At 34.8% G+C, this 17,962-nt stretch overlaps 1 protein-coding gene across 1 annotated transcript; it reads left to right on the top strand.

Moving 5' to 3' along the window:
• Nucleotides 1-2,429: 2,429 nt before the first annotated feature.
• Nucleotides 2,430-14,153, top strand: LOC123561413 (protein TANC1-like). Its single transcript, XM_053525183.1, has 3 exons — nucleotides 2,430-2,641; nucleotides 9,589-10,331; nucleotides 10,789-14,153. The coding sequence occupies exons 1-3, from the start codon at nucleotides 2,439-2,441 to the stop codon at nucleotides 13,491-13,493; spliced, it is 3,651 nt and encodes a 1,216-aa protein (XP_053381158.1). The 5' UTR covers nucleotides 2,430-2,438; the 3' UTR covers nucleotides 13,494-14,153.
• Nucleotides 14,154-17,962: the final 3,809 nt, after the last annotated feature.

Genomic DNA, 17,962 nt, shown 5'->3' with positions numbered 1-17,962 from the left:
ACAATGAATAACAAAGTATTTTCGGAAGTCATCGGAATATTGGACATGACTTTAATAAAACAGTAATATTATAACTTGGAGAACTCTAGAAAATGCATCTGAAATATTGAACATTTCGTTAATGAAGCAATAATATTATAACTTGGAGAACTCTAGATAATTTCAGAAGTTAGCAAATGAAATTAGATGGATGAACATCATAAACTTGAATAGTGCGGTACAACGTTACGGCCTATGACGGGAGATTTTTAGCTACTGAGACTGATGGTGACTCGTTACGCTATATAAGAATGCCGGAACCAAAGGACAAATTTGTAAAAAGATGGCGAAACCAAGCGACAATGGCGAAGTGGATTGAAAATGCTGGGAAGCCTGTTGAGTTTGGCGAAGAAGATGGTCCAGCTGGAAAATTACAGAATACTAAAAAAACTAATTATCTTCTCTCTCTTTCTACTTATCAATACATAATTCATACATTTTGGTCATTACATATCTATTTTACTATTTATTTAAGATCTGTAGTCAAATATCAAAATATTTTGAAAGTAAGATAAATATGATGGATAAAATATTTGTATAAATAAGTGAAATTTAAATATCATGATATAATTACAGGCAATTTATCAATGTTATTAAACGAAATTGTTATCTTTTTCCTAACTCTTATATAGCATATATTCTAAAAGATACTCACCTGTGTTTTGCTTTATTTTACAGATATTGGTTTTGTGAAATATGGCTGTAACACGGGTTAAAGAAAAAGTCTTGGAGGAAGAAAGGAGAAGTGCCACTACAAAGGCCGATATAAAATAAAAAAGACTTTCTATGAATTGTGAAAATTGTTTAGTTTAAAATTCTATTCTCCTTTGTTCTTGTTTACATTAATTGCATAAATGACTTAAGATTTTTTCTTTAACACTGTTTTTTAATATCATTCCTTCAGATTGTATTCTAATGTTCTTGATCATATTAAATATCATTCTACATGTCATATTGTAAGGCGATAGATAGTACTTCAAGTCTGAAAAATTTAAATTTGCAATTCAAATTTTTTCTTTCGGTGGGTAACGAGTGTAAAATAATGAAAGATTATTTTATTGTTTGTAAACCAGCTACACACCTGTCAAGTTGATATATTGTTGGTGCATTTAGGTAATTGTTTATTATATCAAACCCTCACGTTTTATACGTCAAGTTGTCAGACTGATGTTAGAGAATACTATATATTGATGGTTAGATATTTCGGCTTGCAGAAGGGTCTTGGAGAAGGGTCTGGAGACACCAGGCGAGGCCTAGTAATGGGTCTCGCGAATATTAAGTTAGGCTTTAGATATGACATTTGTTAAGGCTTAAGAAGTTACGAAATAAATTATGAAAGTATGTACGAAATATCCTACTGTGTAAATAAACATCAAAAATGTTCAGACTCATGTTTGTGTTGTGCTATGTGACAGACTTCCGTTACCTCGGGTAAGGTTTTAGACCTGGCCGTCTACACGGAGCTAGGAAAATTGATATTATGGGGGCAAGGGACAGTAAATTTGAAAATTCCACAACTCTGCGCTGATACCAGTGCGAAACAAATCATGAAAAATCCAATTTTGATCAATTCAAGGCAAGTGTTGAGCGAATGTCTTGCATAGACGTAGCACTTCATTATATTACATCAAAGAAGTATAAAATACATTATTTATTTTTATACCTTTTTGGTTACATTTTCAGCCTGCCGTTCTGTTGCTTCTGTGATAAAAACGAGTAAAAACGCAGGTTTCAGGACACTAAATTTTGAGACAAAAATGGCCCAAAGTGCACACATTGCGCGACCTGTGCCGTATTATCTGCAAATGACTGACCTAGCTAAAACGCATGCATATTTTTAAAGCATATGGCCAGACGAAAATAATGGGGGAAGAAAAGTGTCTCATAACCGTTTACTTTTTCCGCAAATTCGAGCTGAAGCTGGATGGATGGAATCCTTAGTTCTATAAACATCATAAATAACCAGTTGAATATATATGCCTGTAAAGTACATATGTCTATTTTATTTAAAAAACGTACCCTGCCAAATGCGAAACTGGCCCCTGCCACTAAAAAAAATTACAGCTGTAATTTGCCAAATGCGAAACTGGTCCCTGCCACTAAAAAAAAGTTACAGCTGTAATTTTGAGACATGACCATTTTACAGCTGTACATTTCAACTGTATTTTTACAGCAGTATTTTTGAGACCTGCATATTTTAAACTTGTAAATTTTAACTGTATTACTGGTCATTTTCCACTTACAGGTACTCTACAAATGTAATTTCAAATTACAGGTCTTTTAAGCTGTAAAACAGGTCTGTTTTCGTACAGGAAGTACCCCTAGATATATATGGACGTACCCGTCTCCGGTTCATCAATTGCCACACCAGGTTCAGTGTAAGCCGATATCATATAGCAATGGCGGATATTAGACAGTTAAGGCAAAACCGAAAGTGTAAAAATTATATTGGTGCTTTTGTGGCAACGTACAAAACTGGGGAGTCATTAGAAAATTTCACAGAGCAAGGATTGTTGTCTTTACATAATCATATTAAGCAGACACTGGGTAATATGCCAGTATGCGCACATCAGTGTAGCCGAAATTACAGAGATATAAATAGGTATGGTATCTTTTATACGTACAACAGGCTATAACAGTATAATAACTGTAACAACTAACACAACAACACTAAGATTTCCAAATTAACACATACATGATTTTATTCCATCTTTAGCCTGCTGGCGGCAAGCGATTCTGCCTTTGCGACCAGTGCAGACCAAGATCAGCCTGCACATCCGTGCAGTCTGATCATGGTCTGCACTGTTCGCTATTCAGATAGTAAATTTTCAGTGAACACCCCTTCGAATAATAAATGGTACTGCCCAAATTGAATGATGGACCAGTTCATTTTAGAAATTTAGCAGGCTAAAGGTTAATCACAACATGGCAATTTCTGTTCAAACAGTAGTCAGTTTGGTGACTCGGGGCCGACTATCACACTTGTGTAGCGTTCAAATGATAATCATCGACTGTGAGTTTCACGCCCCCAGGCGGGATAAAATGATGTTATTGTACAGCTTAGTCCTTCCTCATCATTTAACCTGAAAGTATCATATAGAGCCCACATTCCTGATTAGATATTTATCAGAAGAATGGTCATGATAACATCAGAGCTAAGTCTGAAACTCAGTCATTTCGGATGAACAACTACGTAAGTCTGAATTTAAACACAACCTTGTGTATGCAATACATTTCATTCCATATACCGAAACATAGAGGTCAGTTTTGTATATGGGCCATGATCAGTCAATAGTTAGGTCGCTAAATACTACAATAAAAATCCTGCTCGCACTACAAAGGCAATGTTTTTTCTCCAACATTCATGAAACCCCATCAGACTGTCTGTTTGCCTAGGGTCTACAACAAAGACACAAGTGTCATTATATCATCTCCCGTTCTATGAGGGTTATGCAAAAAGGTCTGTCATTGGGTTCGGATTTCTTAAGTGCTACGTTTCATCAAAATGATTATATTATAAGCCTTAAAGTATTCCTCACTTACCGAAACACATTTTGTTACCTTTTCGTCCAGTCGGGAAAAGCAAATTAATACTAATAGTCTTCCTTTGGTATCTGTTTGAGACACTGACAAATGGCGCTGCCAAGAAAACCTCTGGACTTAAATTTATTTCCAGAAAGCATTTTCGTAAACCTTCGAAAGACGAAAAGGTCACAGAGACTCGGGTCAGGTGAATAAGGCGGATGCTTTACAACTTCCACCTTTTAAGAAGCCAAAAAAAGACTTAACAACTTCGCATTTATGAGAGGAGGCGTTGTCGTGTATAAGATGGACTCCTGACCATTTTTTGCTTGGACGTTTCTTATTGTCAAACTTCTCACTTTTTGCAGTACAGAGTTCTTGTGGAATTGTCCAGTGACTGTATGACCAGATGGACAAGGCACTTGAACGATTAGCCCGCTAGAACTGAAGAAAATTGCGTATAACATCTTTTTCGAACTTGTGGTTCTCTTGGCAATACAGGAGCGTTTTTAATCTTTTCGCTTCCGTTGCTTATTGTCAGCCCTTCTCTGTGGCTCAAACATGTGCACCAGGTTTCGTCACCTGTTAGCAAGTTAGAAATAACCCGACTATCACAGTCTTTGTGTTTTCAAAAATTCCCGGTCACAATTAAGGCGTTGTTCCTTTTGCTCCTCAGTGAGCAAATGAGGTACCCACCTAGCGCAAACCTTTCTCAGGTCCAAACGCTTTTTCACAATTGTTTGCACACTGCCCTCAAATATGCCAGTACGACTGGCTATATCTTTCACTGACAACCGCGCATCCTTTTCGACCACAGCTTTTACAGCAGCGATGTTTTAGGCCTACCAGAACGGGTATCACATTGGACGGATAATTTCCCAGCTTTAAAAGCTTAAATCCACCTAAACACTGTGCGCATTGCAATGGCCTGAGGTCCATATATACTAAACAATTCATCAAATAATATTATCTGCTTTGAATCTATATCAAGCATTTAATAAAGCTACGTCTTTTCGTCCATCTTCAAATGTGACATTTCAATTAAAGGATTTCTGAATTTGCCTACGGTGATTTTTTTTGCTCTAAATAGAATTACGTACCATGTTATATACACATATAAAAGCTATTTTTCATTATACAACATTGTTCGCCCACGTGCATCAAAACCACACTAGTATTTGGTCATTATATGTGGATATTAATAATACAAATTTTCTGTAACTATTGTGTTGATGCACTTTTAAATAAAAAATATAACTACAGGGCGTTCCCACATGTAAACTACCTGTACGAAAAAAAGGACCTGTTTTACAGCTGTAAAACGTCTGTAAAAGACCTGTATTTTGAAATTACAACTGTTAAAGACCTGTAAGTGGAAAAATGATCAGAAATACAGTTAGAATTTTCAGGTGTAAAATATGAAGGTCTCAATTTACAGCTGTAAAAGTTTTACTGTTGAAAGTTACAGCTGTAAAATGGTCATGTCTCAAAATTACAGCTGTAACATTTTTGGAGGGAAACATGCGTATTGTCAGCCATCTTTAATGCATTTTGGCAGGAAATAACTGAAATTCACACAGACATCACATCTTGTAAAATTTTGGAATTTAAAGCGGTATAGAGTAAGTACAGATGTTTAATTATCTATTATAGTTGTAAAAGGACATGTATAAGTACACACATTAACTATTTACTCTATACTGGAAGCCGATAAGTTTAAATTAAAAGAAATAATTACAAGTTTGTCATATGTTTTCATGACAGACAAAGAAAGTTTTATAAACAAGATCTGCATATATTCTACTTTGTATCTTACTCTGCTATACTGTAACCATACCACATATATTTTACGTACTAGATCATTTATTTTGCCATTTTCATAGTAATTGCTAACTTATTTAGAGAATTGAAGTTCATCCTAAAACTTTTTGCACCTCTACTTTTGTCCCTTAAAATAATGCCCTCTTTTTCAACACCTATAATACTTCTACAGCTGTAATTTTTTGGCATTTTTACAGCTGTAACTTTTTTACAGGTGTAGCTCTTTTGCCTATTTCGAACTGTTTTACAGTCGTTTGACAGCTGTAAATTGAAATCTACAGCTGTAAAATCTATGTTGTTATATAAAATCTACAGGTGTAAATTTGAAATAAGCATGACTGTTATTTTGAACCAAAATACAGGTCTTTTACAGCTGTAAAATTTCGTACAGGTAACCAACACTTTTTATAATCATTTTAAATAATTTGATAGTCACATATTTTCACATCTGTTTGTAACTCAAATAACATACAAATGTTTGCAAAACGTGCAAATAGATATGTTATACATGTATATTAGTTAGAGAAGCAAATACTGTGAAAACATCATTGTTGATTGGGTTGAATTTTCGTTGAATTTGACTTATCCTGGTTGTTTGTTGCAGTAGATTTGCAAATGTGTGCTGTTCAATACAGACAATCTACTCTTGCCCTCTACGCGACGCGCACACAATCAGTGATGAGGAAGTTGTTTTTTCTCCAGTTTTTATTTTATTTTATATATTTTCTATTTCTTATTTTTTCCTTTCTTTCTGTGCTTTTATGTTTATGTCTTTGAGACACAATGTCACACGCATTCATTACTTCATGTTCTTTCCTTTTTGAAAACTGAATTGGAGATTGCTCTTTGTGGAGGACTTGGCCTAAGTACCACAACAAAGAGGCAATATGTGCACATCAGCCAACGGTTCTTTGCCCAGCTTTGCACTGACAATACCAAGCGTTAATCTGATCCTGACTATAGACTATCCAACCGAAATAACGATTGACATTGATGTGGATAGGATTCGTGACCTAAGCAGGCCTGCGTCAATATCAATATTATATTCACCGTCCTCGGACACATGCTAACGGGCGTAACATTTGGCTTGTTAAAATGATAACTGCCAAATGTTAAAGCCTGGAGTTGTTGCAGATTTAGCCTTGGGAAGTTTGGAACAGCATATTTAGCATCAAAGATGACGGCTTTTCAGTTCTGCTGAATAGTTGATTGCGGGTCAATTCTGCCTTACGAAGCATATCTTTAGCATGGGCTACGTCATGCTTATTGGTTTGTATTAATGGTGGACGAAATGCATTCATGGCGGCTGTCAGAATTCTGTTTAAGGCTCCGGGAATGTGAACCTCATCATGGTGGATAACATGATCGAAGAACAGCCACTTTTTCATTCGCCCATGATATGCCTCTACTGCCCACCTTACTTTTGTCACAAGATTTGTTCGCTTCCTCAATAGAATGTTGGATCATCCCAGCCTTTAGGAAGGAGGACATCTTTGGTTCCAAACCAAGGTCTTCAAATACATTAAGTACGTCACGGAAACTTCGGTTTACTATACTAACATCTCCTTCCTGAAATCATTCAATGAGGTCACCATGGATAAAATATGTCTGCATCATTGTTCTTGCTATCGGCAAGGTAAGGACCAACAGAGTCTAATACATAACCGTCTGGCAAGGCCAATGACATGAACTTAAATACAGACTTATATTTCTGACCGGAGTATGTTTTACTACCAAAGGCATAGTCACTTTTTTGTTGTTTGAAGTAATACCTTCCATCATATATTACACAAAGTTTACCGCCATAGAGATCCAGTGAGTTTGTATGTTGTCATATGGTTATCTAAAGCTACTTGTCTTGAAAGGTGGTTAGCTCTTAGGTAAATAGGGACAAAATGCTTGTCCAGAACCGTAGCAATCGTCCTGAAAGCACGCGAAGCTGCTCTGCGTCCATTATCAGTGTTTTCTATAATCAGAGAACCTATTTGATGAAATGACATATTAGTTTTTAACTTGACCCAAAATACAAGCAGTGCCTCACATTTGTCGTGGTTTAAACTGGACCTTGTATCTTCAAGATACACAGGCATGGACTGAAACTGTGGCTTGGTCCAAATAATGCAATCATTATCACTGGATATTGGACGAAGGAAATCTAGTATAAATGAAGATTCTTCCTGTGATGCATAGGTCAAGAACTGTTCAATCAGATCAGTAGCTTCTTGGCAGGTCATATCAGTGACGGTTTCACATTCAGTGTGATGCCATGAAAGTGATGTGTCAAGTCGCTTTCCATTCAGCTGGCATATACAAATACGGCTTGAATCGTGAGATAAAACTAGAACACGAAATAAAAGGTCCAGCCGAGCTTCAGGTGGAATTTTTATGCAGCGGCCTTCTTCTACTTTAGCCCTACAAATAATACATTTCGAATGTGTTTTGCCCACAACTTCAGCCCTGATTTGCACAACATTATCTTTAGCGGAGTTGCAGTCAGACTCATCTGAGTTAACTTTTTCCAATACAGCTTCCTAAGGCAAGTCCCAAAAGAACTGTTATTTCGGATACATTTTTATTACATTTTTTAGACAAATATTGTCTTTTCCACTGGTACTTATCCCCAGCGAGAACCCTACGGCCTTGATAAGATGACTGCCTTTTCTTAGTATTAAAGTTACACAGCCCAGTCTTATCTGCCACCACTTATAACATGAACATGTACTTGAATAACCAAGTGCCCACTGTAATAAACTGCAGCATGTCTACACATGTAATGCATCAATAACTTTACATTATGAACAGTGTATATATTAAGAAAGAATAGGAAGTTTAAATAAAGTACAGGTTGTTTGTAAAGATATCATTCTCTTTTTTATTTATTTATAGGATTTTAATCTTAAAATGTAATTTTTCCTTAACTTTTAGATTTTATCACTTTTTTTTCAGTTGGAATTCATATATTTGAAACTTCTTTACAGTGACGACATCATAACTAATGGAAATTAAACATCTTATTTTTTCAAAACAGTATTATTAACCTGGCCTAGTTTAAAAAACAATATCTTGATAAGAACGGATACAAACCAGTTTCTGCTGTAATATGTTAAGTTATTCATTGCTTTATATGTGATTCGAAACGATTTGGGTATTGTTTAAATACTCAGTGGGACTTTTGCATTCAAAATGTAGGCTAGCAGCATATGATAGTGTCCTAAGTCCTTGATCAGTGTATATGACTGCATGCATTTCAATTTAAAATACTAGTATCGGTCATTTGAAAAGCAGTTTGCACGAAATAAACCGATATCGTTAGCTATTAGACACACCATTCAAGTGTAATAAAGCGTTTTAAAGAATACATGGGAAAACCACGAAAGCCCATTAGAAACAGAACGTTTTGCATGACCCTCGTATCAGTACTAGATACACTGTTTTGTTTGGCGCGAAGTTTCCTTTTGCTGCATTTGGCAGCAACTTTCGTACTTGTTGATAATACTGTGGTGAGATTAACCGATACAGGTGAATATCAACGTACTAATCTCTTTGTTTACATTATCAAAAAACGAGTACATTTAAAACATTTAAAAATGATATGGAAACACAGATTTTATTTAACCATAGTCAATTTGTTTTGAAATAAAATTACATTAGGACCATCGCGATTGTATCATGTGATTAACACACTCATTTAAAGGAATGAGGATAAACATGTACACTGAACACCGATAAACGTAAACCCACTATTTAGGAACCGATCAAAACATTTAAATGCATGACGCAAGGAGAAAGAAATACTGCTTGTTTTCGAACACATTACTAGTATTTCTGTTTTTAAGGGGTTAACCTCACCAATAAGAATACGGATACGGCCTTGTTATATTTGAAATAATCTTAACTATACAGTCCAGTTCAAAATACCATTTTCGGCAAAGTACATTTCTGATGCGTTTTATATTAACACTGGAGGTGACAGAATATATTTAAAGTAGGCCATGCTTATAAATGTGCCAATAAAACCGCTCGTCGTCTGATTCTATGCTGTGTACTCTACCTGCTCAGTCTGATTCAGCAAAAACATGTTGTTCATGTCGATACGTGTGGTAAGCAACACTATTTTAAAATGACATTTTGTTTGTTGTATAAAGATTTTTTTTTTGGTAAATTAATATTTTCTTTTCAATATAAAACTTTGTATTATAATTGTAGGTGGTGTGTCACATGCACTGGATGGCGAATTGAACTGGAGAATGCTATGCCTCGAGGTATCCGGCGAATTTGGAACGATAAAAAGTCGTGGAACTGGCCAAATAGCTCTCGAGATATTGCTGAAGTTTTTATCTTACCAGGTTGGAATACGAACAACATTAACTTGAAAGATTTATCGACGATATATAATGTGTGGAATAGATGCTTACAGTTTCCAAGGCATGTCGTACAAGTGTTGGACAATCTAAAGGATTCTCGCAACGATCTTGTTCATAACACAGTCAGTATGAAAATTACCAGTGCCAAGAAGAAAGTCATATTTCAGAATATCACAAATGTTGTCAATCATCCTGATATTCAACCATCATTACCGAACAATGCAAATTTGTTACAAACACTACGAGATTTAAAAAAAGGCAAACTATTTCAGGACGATATTAGGTATACCTTTAACCAGATTGGGAAGCAAAATGCTGATATAAAAGCTAAATTAGACAGACTCGCGTTGACACTTGATGACACAAACAGAACATTTCATCTGCAGCTTGAGAAACTACAAAAGCGTTTCACAAGACAAGCTTTCGTCATTCCCATGGTTATGGTGTTTGCAATTGCTATCATGTTTGGTTTAAGCCCGTGTTTGATTGATCCTCTGTGTACAATGATTCAAACCAAATCCTCACAACAAACTGGACAATTTCCAGGGCCCCGTAGAAATTTGCATATACTTACGTCAAGAGAAGGTAATATATTTGTGATGTTTAAGGTACTTTTCTAATTTTTGGATAGGGTAGATTCAAAGTAAGTCTGTTGCAGATAGACCGAAAATTAATTCTGTAAGACTTTTATGCGGACGGCAATTTGTTACTTACTCGCTATTTATGCCATTTCCACTAGTATTTCATATGTGATGTTACAGTGGTTAGTGTATCTAGCAACAGTTTCTGGATTCTGTTCCTGAAAAAAAAAGTTTTTTGCAGGTAACTGAGAACTGTATCACACAAATAAATGGGCTAAAGATGAATAACGTCAGAAGTGAAGTTTTTTTGTCAAAACCTAATGCAGAATATTTGCTTTGCACGGGGACTGAGCAATATACAAGTGAAAATGAATGGTTAAATGTTTTCTTTCCAATTTATTTTTTTACAACAAACATCAAATGCAGAGCAATAAAGAAATAATTACGAATTTCATTTCCAGGTTGCCTTTCTGAGACGTCAAATACAATGCCGTATAGTCAGATTTCTCTATTTGAGTACCTAGCTCACCACAATAACTTCGTCGGAAGAAATTGGTTGATTGATCATATTAGAAAGGAACTATTTAACATGAATGCAAACAACAGAGGAATACTTCTTGAAGCCGGAATGGGATACGGAAAATCTGCATTGATAAAACATATAATATGTTCTTCTTCTGGAGGCCCAGCCGGAAAACTAAGGAGTCAGCTTGTCTCGTATTATGTTTGCAGATTTGACGTCTTAATTTCAAAACTTTCATATGTTTTTGTTCTAAGATTAATTAATATGATATCTTCTCAAATGCCATTTATTGCTGACGGGATCAAGTCATGTTCAAATGTTTTTAACAGAGACATGTGTGAAAGAGACCCAAACGGATGCTTAGACCAGTGTTTAATAATACCGCTGAAAAACATTCCGTATTCTGGCAGTGAACCAGTGATTATTGCCATTGACGGTTTAGACGAATGCTTTGACACCTACCGAGACATGAATGAAATACTACTAATACTGAAGCAAAGACTTTACCGATTTCCAGCTTGGGTGAAATTTTTAGTTTCATCTAGACCAGATTCAAGGATAAGACACTTGACCACAGACCTGCTCTTTTTGGAACTCAGTGATGAATCCGAAGACAATATGAATGATATTAACGCATATCTCAAACAACTAAGTATAAGAAAGTCCACCAAGACTAATGACAAATTGATTGATTACAATATTTCTAATTTCCTTGTATTATCTCTTTTACATGAAAATAAAGAAATAGAAGCAGTCGGAACATCGTTGTCAACTTCACTTGATCGCTATTATGACGAACAATTCACTAGGCTGTTTAAAAATAAAGTAAGCATGCGCTTTGAAGATGCAAAGATCATCCTTGAGGTTATGTTTTCGACATTTCAAACACCAACGAAAGAAATTATATGGAGTGTAGTATCAAATGTAACAGACATGACTTTAAAACAGTTTGATAAAAGTGTCCAAATGCTGGATAGCTTCTTTCGTAAAATTGGTAACGAACTTCGTCTTATACACATTTCACTGCAGCAATGGCTTATGAGTGCTGAAAACGTTGACTTTTACGTAGACATAGAAAACGGTCATGAAGTAAACGCCAAATACATTTTCAGGCTAATAGAAAATGGCTTTTACCAATGTGACATTGTTGATTTAGCGATTCACGTAGGCATTTCCTCATCACGTGTCCTTTATCAACGATTTTTGAACCTGTCTGAAAAAGTGGTAGCACAACTTGAACATGATGCAGCCGAATATCCGCTTTTAAGGCTGGCCAGAAGGGCAGATAGTTACATAACAACAGATATATTGACATTACATTTCAAAGCCGTTGACCATCGAAATAAAGACAATCAGACAGCTTTATTTATTACCGCATCCTTAGGTCATTTGAAAACATTTGATGCTCTGATAAAGAAAGGTTCGAATATACGTTATCGGACAGACTCGTTTCAGGATATCATAAACTTTGAAAATGCATCAAAAGTTTCAATTGAACATTATCTTTGGGACTATGGGGTTTTAGACATCGCTGCGCAAAATGGACATACAAATATCATTGAATATGTTTTGAAAAATAACAAAGTTTTGTTTGATTATCCCATGGAAAAAGTAAATTCAATGATGTTGTTACCAATTCACTTAGCGTGTAAAAAGGGCCACTTGAAAGTTGTTCAGCAATTACATTCTCGATACAAGTGGATGCTCGACTGGCAGTGCTTATATTACGCTTCTGAAATCGGAAAAGTTAGTTTAGTGAAGTATATCCTGGAAAGGAATATAAAAGATGAATGCCGCCAGTGTGAACCATACATACACTGGATCCCAAAAGGACAATTGCGGGTACAAGGTCAATTGCTCTATCTAGATTCTCATAACTACACATATGTTCTTTATGATGACTGGGGAAATATCACATGCGAGTCTGCGTTACATATCGCTGTAAGAGAAAACAAACTTGGTATTGTTAAACTGTTAGTGGGACAATCAGAACACGCCGCAGAGTGTTTTGATAGGGGTGGTAGAACACCAATTATTTCGGCTTTACAAAATGGTTTTAAAGATATTGTGGAATATTTCATAAGTACCGGACTTTTGAGAGGAATTGAAAAATGTGCGGCCGTTATTAATTTAAATGATCGTTTGAAACTACACAAAAGCGAATGGAAAAGGTTGGAAAGTTACTTCTGTGAAACAAATATGTCCGTTGCACATATCATTGCTAAATATGATCCTCTGTGGGTATTTGACATGATGACAGAGTATGGAGTTAAACTAGACTGGAACAGCAAAGACAATATGGGTTGCTACCCAATACATAAAGCTGCATGTCATAGTAGCATGACTGTACTCAGATTCCTTCTTAAACAATTCGATACACAATCTGAGTATTATAAATGGTATAAATGTATAAATGGTTCCACGCCGTTACATTCCGCAATAGCATGTGGGTCTGTGTCTGCCACTGAAATACTGCTCTTAAAATATATAGGATATAACAGAGAATCAAAAACCATAAAAATATCATATATTAATCATTCCCTATTGACGGATTATGGTTCGGAGTTGGCAAATGACATCGCAGATATAGAAAAAAATATTTCGATAATAATATCTATGCTTATAACAGAGGTTCCGATTTAAATGTAACAGATGCTATGAACAGAAATATTTTACATTATGCTATTCAAAAAGGCCATTTTTATGTTTTGCTACACTTGTTTTCTCGTTTCCCGGAAAAGTCAAAACTTCTACTGAAGGCAAAAGATTTAAACGATTTAAACCCTTTATATTATGCCATACATCAACTGAAGTCCTTTTCCAAATTCGTCGTATCGCCAAATCTTTTTGGTAGCAATGATCTTCTAAATGAATCCTTAGATCAGATGACTTCAAAAGAGTATGTTTTACTTTTGACTTTGAATTTCATGAAACAATCAAATATCCTCCGGATAGATCAAGTACTGCTAAAACATTTTGTAAGAAGACAGTGTTTACATATCATCACTTTTTTATTGGAAATATCTGATCGTTTGCTTTTTGAAGATACTTCAACACTACCGATTATTATAGAATCTGATCGTCATGGGCTACAAATGTTCGCATATTATGCAATAGCAGCCAGAAAGTTAACTTCTCATCTGCTCCTCAATTCCAAACTAGATGTTCTTCGAAGACAATTTATCTGCAAGACCTGCGATGAAATTATCAACAAATGTCATGCACATACAATTGCACATAACTACTTAAAGATTTCTAACATAATTTCATTGTTACGACTAAACATTTTTCATGACAGGGCTTTCCATAAAAGTTCGGCAGTATTGATGAGTAACTGTTACGATGCAGAGGGATATAATGTGCTGGAGAGAGCTGTGCAAGGCGGAAGTCCTGAACTGGTTCGTCATCTAATTGATATAGATGTAAGAAGCGATATCGAAAAGGACCAATTAATAGAAATGGCACTGAACGGACTTAAATATAGGCCAGAGGATAAATATATTCCATACATAACGATATCTAAAACTGGATTTGTCGAATTGTCATTCATAACCCATGAAATGGTATTGAAAGAATTTAGTTCCGTAAAAGGATATTCAAAAAAGACTTCATTCGTATTGACAAATATGAAAATATCTCTCAAAGAGCTTTTACATGGAACTGTATCAAATAGAAGAATTAACTCTGATCATCTTATATCAGAACTTATAGCGTCATACCATAATAATATAGTAAAAGCAAAAATGTGTTTGCCATCATCAAGGAAGTTTTCTGTAATTCATAGGCTTGCATTTGAAGGGTTGCAGTCTAGCTTAGAATTTGCTGTAAAATACTGGGGAAAAGATATCCTGAAATGTCAAAATAGAGATGGATTTACACCGTTATACATGTCGAAAGTGTTTCAATATGATGAAACCACACAGTTTATAGAAACTCAGGGTCTCAAGTTTGAAGCTCCACTTAAAACAGCCGAGCTGTACTTTTTATTTAAGCTTCAATTTAGGTATACATTTTCACGAAATGAGAAAAAGCATGTCCAGTGTATAATGTCATACACAAAAATTGTACCAAACACTACTTACAGAAAAATTAAAGCTTACAACTGCGCAGAAAAGGTGATTCATGTTACAAAATCAAAACAGTTTATGAAGACTCTTAACGAATTTAAGTGGAAATTATCATTTTTCATTGAGATGAATACATGGAATAAAATTTTAATGCAGTTTTTGAAAACTGCAAACATTAAAATAGATACATGTGAGAATGCGGCAAGGGATGAGTGGAAAAAAACAGCGTTGGAAGTATTAAATTTTTACAGAGATTATTTAAAACAGTTTGATACAAAATATGCTATTTTTCACAAAGATTTTGCATATTTAATTCAATTAATGGATACAGAAAGCCGCGTTTGCAAATACATACGTCAGTCATACAAAAACATGTTGTTGAGCTTTCAACATGACGTGGCTGATTGCAGACTTGGGTGCCGAATTAAGGAAACTATATTAAAGAGAATAAATTGGACATTGACAGATATTAGTCTGTACGAATGGAGTACCATAAATTGTACTGAAATACAAGAATTTTGCTTTGAACGCAGAGCAGTTATGGAAATTTATAGCATTGTGAGAAAAACATTTCATAAAATAAGATTTGAGCTTATAAGTCAGGCTGTAGAAGAGACAGTATTTTTACCATTTTCATCTAAAAGGGCAAATTTCAGTGAAATAATTCATAATCACGATTTATGGCTCAGACTGTATCATCGCTATAACTATATGAATGAACTACAAAACTCTCCAATATTTAAGGAGTCTTATGTGTATAAAAGCCAAAGTATAGATATATTCACAAAATATATGGAAGGTATTCACAATACATTACAGTTTATTGAATGGAATAGTAATTCTGATAAATTTTTACAAGACTACCAAACTAGCAAGAACAAAGATGCGCTATTTCCTACATAAATGAAGTTTTTTTGCAATTTAAACATACTTTAACCTTTGTCCTGCTGCTGATAAGTGATTCTGCCTTTACGACCAGTGCAAACCTAGATCCGTGCAGGCTGATCATGGTCTGTACTGTTCGCTATTCAGTCAGTAAATTTCTAGTAAGCTCCCATTTGAATAATAAATGGTGTTGCGTAAACTGAATGATGGACCAGTCAATTTTAAAAATTGCAGGCTAAGGGTGAAACGATACAGACATTTTAGACTTGAGATATTACTTATAACATTGTGACCGAAGCCTACGGATATACAGACATTTGAGACGTGATATCTTGAATAAAACATTTACAGTCAAGATTTCAATAAAATGATTTTGTTAGTATCTGGCCTCATATACATTAAATTTATAGCATAATTTGTGTATGCGGACTTCAACAATAAATGTCAGCTATCTGGAAAATAATAAATTAAATAATTATTTGTTACTGGCCAAATGTCGGAAAACAAAATTGCAGCCGAGTTCTGATATTTTCAAACTCAAATATGTTATAGTATCAATATTGTTCTAATATATGCGGTTTTTATTAAGGTATTGTGTAACAAATAGAATAAATGTCACTTTTAAAGATATGTTGCTTTTAAGAAATATACATTTTCGTTAAAATAAACTGGTCACTAAACGATTGAAAAGTAAGGGTAGATTTCGTGGAAGCACAGACAACAACACGGCCATGGCCAAACATCACAAAGTAGGCCGCAACAAATACAACTGTAGTGGAAAGATACATGAGACGGATAGCTATATTGGTTATTGCAAATCTATTGTTGTACCCAGTACTATCTTGTTATTTTTAAAGCCTGTTTACAACAACACAGAAGCTAAATCCAACCAATGTTTATCATATTATTATTCGAAGAATAGGTAGATATATTGCACTCACACATCCGTTGGCATCGGCGTCCGTGTCAGCGTTAAGTTTTGTATGTAAGCCGGTACCACTTGTGGGAAATCATTGAAACTTCGCACGCCATTCCACTGAGGTAAACTGACTTGCATTTCACTAGCTCCACAACTCTTCTTTGCACTTTTACAAACTTTGATAATGCACCTTTGTAGATACCTTTTACATTGTAAAGTATATTTGTTAGTTTGTTTTTCTGTTGTTTTTTGTATCTTTTATTAGTGTGTGACAATATGTTTTTTCAAATGTTCATTACATAGCAAAATTAGTTTTGACAAATTAAATATGATTAAATACAAATAATTGATTAATTAGTTAAATTTTCATTTCAATAAAAGTTCCATTGAATGTAAAATAAAAAAAGAAAATAAAACGTATTTCACATCTATTTAATCTATTTATAATATTGAAAATGATTGATCGTATTTTGATATACCATACAAAATAAAAGAATAAAATAACGTAGTGTCTTCTATATTTCCGTTCTGTGTTTACATTAAATTAAATGAAAAACAAAATTCAATTGTTACATTGTATGTAACCTTGTAATAATTAAATTAAATATAAAGATGACTATATTTGTTGTTCTTGTTTTACCGGTAAAAATTGGTGTAAAATGCATTCAACCCTTCCCACGTTTTTACAGTAGATCTCTAAGATCCTAGTTATTTATGACCGGTACCTCCCGTGATACGATAAGCGGAGATAGCCGAACCATAAGTTTGCAACACTCGCTAAAATATCAGATAGTGATCGATATTTAGCTAGGCGATCTAAGGGAGACAACAATGTATAGCGTTGATCTCGATAAACAAGGAAAGATAATAGAATCGGTTTTTACCCAATTCTGCAGTATGATATCGCACCTTTGTATGTAAGTTGGTATCTCGGTATCCAATAAAGTGCATGTATTTAAACTTCACACGCTTGTCCACTGTGATATTATATAAATACCATATGGCAGCGTGTGTGACATTGATATTGTCAACCCGAGGGCAGAATGTCACCCGAGGCGATAGCCGAGTCGTGACATTCTGTTCCGAGGGTTGACAATATCAATGTCACACACGCTGCCATATGGTATTTATTTTTTTGTACCGAACAAAACTAAACACATAAAAAAGTTTTAAAAATGTTTTTGATTCATTTAATTCAACAGTTTCATCTTTAGTGCGGTAATCAGTTGTGTACACACCGA

Source organism: Mercenaria mercenaria, chromosome 15 (genome assembly GCF_021730395.1).
Source record: "Mercenaria mercenaria strain notata chromosome 15, MADL_Memer_1, whole genome shotgun sequence".
In the NCBI taxonomy this organism is placed as follows: Eukaryota; Metazoa; Mollusca; class Bivalvia; order Venerida; family Veneridae; genus Mercenaria; species Mercenaria mercenaria.
This window is presented reverse-complemented; position numbering and strand designations above follow the sequence as displayed.